The sequence below is a fragment of the Clupea harengus genome, chromosome 15 (assembly GCF_900700415.2).
Source record: "Clupea harengus chromosome 15, Ch_v2.0.2, whole genome shotgun sequence".
In the NCBI taxonomy this organism is placed as follows: Eukaryota; Metazoa; Chordata; class Actinopteri; order Clupeiformes; family Clupeidae; genus Clupea; species Clupea harengus.
Genome location: NC_045166.1, coordinates 6708571 through 6715826, shown reverse-complemented (window position 1 = coordinate 6715826; position 7256 = coordinate 6708571). Strand labels below are relative to the sequence as shown.

General features: G+C 45.1%; 1 protein-coding gene across 2 annotated transcripts in view; it reads right to left on the bottom strand.

Moving 5' to 3' along the window:
* Positions 1 to 1876: 1876 nt before the first annotated feature.
* The window catches only part of thbs1b (thrombospondin 1b), a 12980-nt gene continuing 7600 nt past the window's right edge, over positions 1877 to 7256 (bottom strand). For both annotated transcript variants that reach the window (XM_031581632.2, XM_012826613.3), the window contains 7 exons: positions 7035 to 7153; positions 5873 to 6107; positions 5552 to 5779; positions 4934 to 5205; positions 4665 to 4762; positions 4329 to 4468; positions 1877 to 4207 (listed from right to left, as the gene is read on the bottom strand). In XM_031581632.2, the coding sequence (XP_031437492.1) occupies positions 4200 to 4207; positions 4329 to 4468; positions 4665 to 4762; positions 4934 to 5205; positions 5552 to 5779; positions 5873 to 6107; positions 7035 to 7153 (1100 nt within the window). In that variant the 3' untranslated portion in view covers positions 1877 to 4199. The remainder of the gene's footprint in view (positions 4208 to 4328; positions 4469 to 4664; positions 4763 to 4933; positions 5206 to 5551; positions 5780 to 5872; positions 6108 to 7034; positions 7154 to 7256) is intronic.

Sequence of the window (7256 nt, the reverse complement as noted above, 5' to 3'; positions counted from 1 at the left end):
TCTATGTGACTGGGCCTGCATGTATGTATCTATGTATGTATGTATGTATGTATGTATGTATGTATGTATGTATGTATGTTGGTATGTATGTATGTATGTATGTATGTATGTATGTATGTATGTATCTGATCTCTGTGTGCTTACATTAAATGTTTGTGTTCATAATGTGAATATGTGTTTGTTTGTCTTGGTCTCTCCTCCGGAAAGAGATAATTTACCTGATAATTTACCCACAAAGCTCTTCCCTAATTATCTACAAAGCTCTCCCAAAACGACCTGTTTCCCCAAACACGCTCAGAAGCTAACGGAGAATCTCCTTTGTTCTATTCTCCCCTTGTTTGTCTCCCGACCCAACCGGTGTTAATTTAGACTTTTGGTTCCAGTCGTGGACAGCTCCGTAATTTACGCCCATCTAGATAATATGCGCGGTAATAGTTAAGTTCCTCTGGGGACTCGTCTGTTATTAGCGCCCTCTGTGACACCTCTCATCTCTGCGCATATTTGTGGTGGAGCTTAGCGTGGACTTCAACCAGCCTCAAACCATTTCAGCTAAAAGACTGATTCATATCTTTGCAATTCCAGCTCATTAAACAATTTGATGGTTAATTCCCCCCCAAAAGAGGGTATAATATTGCAGTGGGACCCATAGCGAATGTCAGAGTCTTTTATCATCTCTCTGTTTTACAGGCCATTTCATCCACAAGTGACTGCTATGCTTTTGAAAGCTTTTGAAGCTTATCATGGTGAGAAGTAGAGAGAGAGAGAGAGAAAGAGAGAGAGAAAGAACCCAAAGCTCTGAATTGCTCGGTTCAAGAAACAATCTGATGAGACATCCATTCATCCATTCATACAAGTCCAGAATACAGAACTAGATATCTCCTCAGTAGGTTCCCACCACAACATCATGCCCTTGCATTAGATCTTACAATGGGCTCTCTCATGGAAAAGATGTCACCCATAGCTCACTCATTCAGTCAGGTCAGGTCTCCTCCCTTGAACCTTTTGGCTATCTTTCTCTCTCTCTTTCTCTCTCTTTCTCTCTCTCTCTCTCCCCTGTGTGGTTTAATATCTGCTTGTTTACTCAGGGGGAGAGAGGAGCAGGAGCAGCGCCTGCCAGAGGACCCCCTTTAAATCTCCTGGATGAGCTGGATAAACAGATGGACAGAGGAGACTGAGGGGCTGCTGGTGTGTGTGTGTGTGTGTGTGTGTGTGTGTGTGTGTGTGTGTGTGTGTGTGTGTGGAGTAGGGTTTACTGGTTCCTCACAGGCCTCCTGCATGGAAGGGGTTGTAGGATCAATTGCAAAGGGCAGTCCCTGGTGTTACATTCCTCACGTCCTCCAGAAGAGCGTGAGTGTGTGTGTGTGTGTGTGTGTGTGTGTGTGTGTGTGTGTGTGTATGTTCATGTGCTGTAGTGCGAGTTTAGGTGGTATGTTTATGTTTAACTCTCAGCAGTAACATCCATCTTGACGTATGTTTCCTCATTGTTTGGTAAAGCTGTGAGCTCAGCATACCTCAGTCAGTTTACAACTTCAGCCACTTTACTGAACTTCACCCTGCCATTCAACCGGGCCTTGAGTCTGAGCTGATTTGTGAGTGGGTCAGCTTGTACGGAAGTGTTCAAGCTGTTCGGCACATTGATGCTTTTGATTGTGAAAAAAGCACTTTGGTTCTTAGCTCTAACAGTGCTTTGGTTCAGCGCTGAAGCTCTGTTGGCATTCTGCTGTCATAAGCCAAGTGTCTTAACTGTTCTCAGTCCTTTGTTCTCAATGCATTGATCAATTAGTTATAGCGTGCCCTCACGGTATATCCGTAAACAGAACTGGGGGGGCAGCATGCGGTAATTAAGATCAGCTGAATGACATAAACAGAGGCTTTATGAGGCTTTACATCTGTTTATTGTTCAGAAGTATGTACCAAAATAACTGCTATGGGTAAAAATAACATTTCGCATTATACAACTAAGTAAAAATGTTTACAGACAAGCAACACTAATTGTACACAAAAGAACAACAAGAAAACAAAAAAAAAACAATAAAGAACAGAACATCCTCACGTCAGTGTGCAAACCGTTTATACAGACGGAGAGGCCTCCAGAGGCGGCATTCCCCGATAAATTATTTAAATAGCATTTATCTACACACACGCACACGCACACACACACACACACAGGCGCATACATACTTATCGCACACACAGATACACACACATATGTCACAATGTCTTAAAACAGAAAAAAAGACCAACAGAACAATAACTTACTCTTATAAAAGTACTAGACACTGGAAGTACTGGCAAAAGAATCGATTAAAAAAACTCTTAGTTACGGTGCAGGGGGAGGCGGCGGTACAGAGAAGGAGTATTTCGTTCTGAAGAAAATAAAGTCATACTATTTACAGTAGCAATAGAACAGTTTTTGTGTGATTTGTGTGTCTTTGAGGAAAAAAGAAAAGTACTTAGGGTTTTCGTCTGATCAAATTGTACAACAGCTATGAGGTAATATTTGTACATCAAAAGTAATTTTTTTCCTTTATCTCTTTCTATAGAAAAGGCACACAGGTCACCCCCAGTGAGGAAGGCACTTTCTGGAGAGTCGTGAAAGCTGTTGCTCCGAGAGAGGAAGGAAATGGACAGAGCCTTGTTCTGTTGGTTATAACCTAAACTGTTTGTTTTAACCTAAACTGTCGATAGATCTCTCCTAGATAAGATTCAAATGAGCAGGGGGAAAATGTACAATAATTAAATAACAAAATTCAACAACTCTCAACAACATTGAGGGATTGTTCACTGACTCTGAAAGCTGAATCCCTCTGCACTTTAGGTCTACCTAGCAAGCTCCTTAATGAACTGTTAGGTGCAGACTCACCTTCTTTTAATGGGCTGTTGGGCTGACTCACCTTCTCAGATTCAAATGGTTTTCATGGTTTGCATTCTAAACACCCTCAGTTTGGAGATAGATCCTATTTTACATGAGCATAGCATTGCTTAGTATATCATTGCTTAACATAGCATAGCATTGCTTAGCATAGCATTGCTTAGCATAGCATTGCTTAACATAGCATTGCTTAGCATAGCATAGCTTAACATAGCATTGCTAATGGCCATCTGGTGCTGTCTCGAGGTTCTCTGTCCATGCCCTCTTCTCTTTGACCTGCCATGTTGTCATAGGATGGATAGTTTGGAGAAAACTAAGATGGTGGCTGACCATCTTGCCCTGAGTATTCTATGCCCACCGGTCTCACTGCCAGCCATGGAATAAGAGCATTACCTTCAAACCTCAATACAGAGGCCACTTAACAAAATACGTTTTCATTTTTTCATTTCAAATTTGCTGTTTTCTTTGTTGGAGCAAATCCTGCATGAAAAAGCTGGACTTAGTAAAGTGTTTCATCATAATAACTTTGATATGAGCATACTGTCCTTTTTACACTGACTTTGGAGTTCTCTGACACTCATAAGCACACACACTCTAAGCTCCATCTACATGCTTTCAGTCCATCTCAACTGTCCAACGGTTCATTCAAAGGCCCAACCTGCCTTCTCTTCCATCCTTTGAGGAAATTTGTCCTTAAAATAAAATCTTACAGAAATCTTAAAAAAAACAACCAAGAAAACAAAGACCTACAGGCAGTTTGGTCACACTATATCTTGTAACATCCATCCATCCATGCATCCATCCATATATCCATCCATTCATCCATTCACCCATACATCCACAAAGAGCAAGATGAGAGAGAGAGAGAGAGAGAGAAAGAGAGAGATGGAAAGTTTTTTGAAGTGCATAGTTGTCTGCAGGGATCTCTTCCCACACAGAGCTGAACGAGGTCTTTCTGAGAGAGATGGGTCTCCCGACCAAGCAAAGCATGGAGGGGTGGGGAGGGATGGGATGGGAGGGGCCTTTTTTTGTTTCGTTCCTGCTCTACCTGCTCTCGGTGGAGGGGTCCTGGTTTTTAGCTGGCATTCAGCCAGCCAGCCAGTCCAGCCTCGGTCCCACACCCCGCCTCAGTTTCTCTCTGCCGAAGCTGGCCACACTCGCCGGGTTCGCTCCACCAGTGTGCGTGCCGCAGAATAAAGAGTAGCGAAAAATTTTAATTAAAATAAAAAAAATTAAAAAATCCTGTCCCTGGACTTTGCTTGGAATACATGTTCATGTTTGTACAGAAAGGTGCATTCCTCAACGAGCTTCCTGCCCGAGCAGGAAGTTACAAGTCTACAAGAACAAAACACAAAAACACACATAAATGACTGCTTTGATCTAGTGGTTCTGTACAATGCAACATGATAACAAGACCTACTTGATGAGTTGATAGAGATCAAATCAAGCTGCTTACCTCTGCATTCGTATTTGAGGTCTGAGAAATACACCATCTCTTGTGAGAAAACGAAGAGGCCTAGTCTTCCACCGGCGTAAGTCCTATCGTAGATTCTTCCCGAATCTGCCATGATCTTTTTGCCTTCATACATTACAACCCTACAATGAACAGAAGCAAAAACAGTTGCACATTTATTGCTTTTGCATTTCTTCGGCAATACCATTGTGCAGCCATGCCAATAAAACCTCTTTGAGTTTGAAGTCTCGATGATATGATCTTTGGCCTCTGCCCTCACACACTAAAGACTATCTCAGCTCTTAGTGCGATTTGTGTTTCCATTTCGTTCTGCCCCACCTGATGTGCCCAGTGCGGGGCCTGTGTGTCAGATGCCATCTATAGGCAGTGAAGTCCTTCCAGCCGACATTCTTCGGGTCATGCCAGAGGGTGCGCACCTGGACAGGAGCAAGAAGATGGACAGCCGTGTCAGAGTTTGTTTTTCGTTAGTTCGCTCACTCATTCTGCTCTCCTGAAGGCCAAGAGCGATAAGAGAGACGGCTCCTGAAAGGAGGGAGGTGGAAGCAGGGGGAGGGAGGGAGGGAGGGCGGCCTGAAAGATCATCTTACCTGTCCTGGTGTGTCTCCAGTGTGCCAAAGTGCATTCCTGAGGTGCTCGCCAGGGCCTGTGGTCGAGTTGACCACCTTGATGGACAGCCCAGAGTAGCCCTGGGCCTTGGTGGGCTTGTTGTTCCAGTAGGTCTGCGTGATCTGCTTCCACATGACCACGTAGAAGCGCGAGCTGGACTGGTAGCCGAACACGAAGCCGGCGTAGTCGTCGTCACGCTCCGTGTTAATGAAGAACGTGCCGCTGAAGTCAACCGCGTTGAACTCGTCGAAGCCTGAACAAAGGTGAAGAGGTTAGAGGGTTAAAAACATTCAATCAAGTTCTCCTGGAATGGTTTTAATGAAGGTGAACATGAAAACAGGGTTAGATCAGTCAACCTCAAATACAGTTTTGTTTTTTTCTAAACAAAATTATCATGTGTTCCTATTGTTTAACTGGTGGAGCAACTAGAAGAGCACAATATTAAGAGTTATTAAGATAATTCATTAAGAGATTTTGGGTTTGATTCCCATGGAGCACACATAGGCTTTGTCTATTTTAGCACAGTAAGTCGCTTTGGATAAAAGTGAGTAAACGCAATGGAATTGTTTTTGTGAGAGTGGAAGACATTAAATACTCACCAACAGCGATGCCAGGATCACAGTTAACTGTCTGCACCAGCTCTTTGCCCTGGTGGCGAACCACCCAGTTGGGATCGATCTGGGAGGTGCCCTTGGGGTCCAGAGGCACCATCTGGAACTTCCGGAAGTCGGTCTCACTGATATCGAAGTTCTCTGGGCAAACGTCATAGATGTCGGGCACGTTATCCTGGTCAAAGTCGTCTTTGCAAGCGTCTCCACGACCATCACCTGGTGTTTGGGAGGGAGAAAGAGTCGATATGTCTCTCCAATTCTCCTAAAACATGAACACTATATTCACTGGTTCTTTTGGTCATTCCTTACCATCGGAGTCTAGTTGATCCGGGTTGAATGCCAGCCTGCAGTTATCTTTGTCGTCAGGGATACCGTCGTTGTCATCATCATGGTCACAGACATCACCTTTTCCGTCTTTGTCGTGGTCAGCCTGATTGGCGTTCGGAATGTAAGGGCAGTTGTCCAGGTTATTCTGGTGCCCATCCTCGTCAATGTCCTGGTTGCTGTCGCACTTGTCTCCCACGCGGTCAGAATCCGTGTCGAGCTATTGGAGCGGAAAAAGGCGCGGTTTTTACGTCTGCTTTTTTGTAATTAAATTGTCCACTTAGATCACATCACCTGCTCACTCTCCATGTAATCATCATCTCCCCATTCATGTTATTGCCTCTTCTCATTCCTCTTTCATCTTAGTCACTCGCCAGGCACCAAAACATCAGTGTCCTTAGGGCCTGCCAAAAATAATTTTCCTGATCCCTTGACAAAGCAATTTCACAACCATAAACTTCAAAACGGCACGTGTGTGTTCCCCCCACCCTCGCACGCCAAGCAGGCCCTAACAAAGGCATTTCCCTGGAGCCAGATACACTGTGGCCCCCTGTACCTTTGGCACAGATATAACACATCTTTTCATTGCTTCCTGAAATAGAGAAAGAACAAAATCCACCCTCCCTAAGCCTGCACCCCCCAACTTCAACAGTTCCTGTTGTTCTTCCAGCGTGCATTCCTGCTTCTCACTTAACCATGGCACAGGTGCGATCCGGCATCGGGGTTGTGTGCCGAGGAGGCGTGCACGAACCCACAGCCAGGCCCTGTCCTTATTAAGAGGCTCCCACCGCTCCGCAGTCCCTTCTGGCTTTAGTGATCGCACCAGTGCCCTTTGTAAAACCCTAACCCTCCCTTTTTTTTCGCCTCATTCACTCACTGCGCCCCCGAGGTGAAGAGGATTTTTTTTTCTCCCTCCCCGTTTTTCTATAGCATGCGAAAGCCGCCGCTTCTCCCCGCGGCTCCAACTCGGGGTTTGTTTTTCTTCGCACAGAAGAGGGCGTAAGGATAAGTCTACACGGATGAATCGGCGCGGCTTGGGCACACCTGTGTTCTTCGCCACTGTCCTTCCACTCACACACACACACCCTTTGAGCACACACACACACACACACACACACACATATAGACACCCTCCGCAGACACACACCTGGTCAGGATTATGCTCCAAAGGACAGTTGTCGCACTGGTCTCCAACTCCGTCCAGGTCTGAGTCACGCTGGTCCACGTTGTAGACGTAGGGGCAGTTGTCCTTCTCATTCAGAATGCCTGAAGTGCAGGAACCAAGAGCATAGATAAGGACTTTTATGTTAACTGCACACAACGTGCATTTTCCCCAAAGGGAAGTAATTTGTTGTCTTGTGTGAGGGCC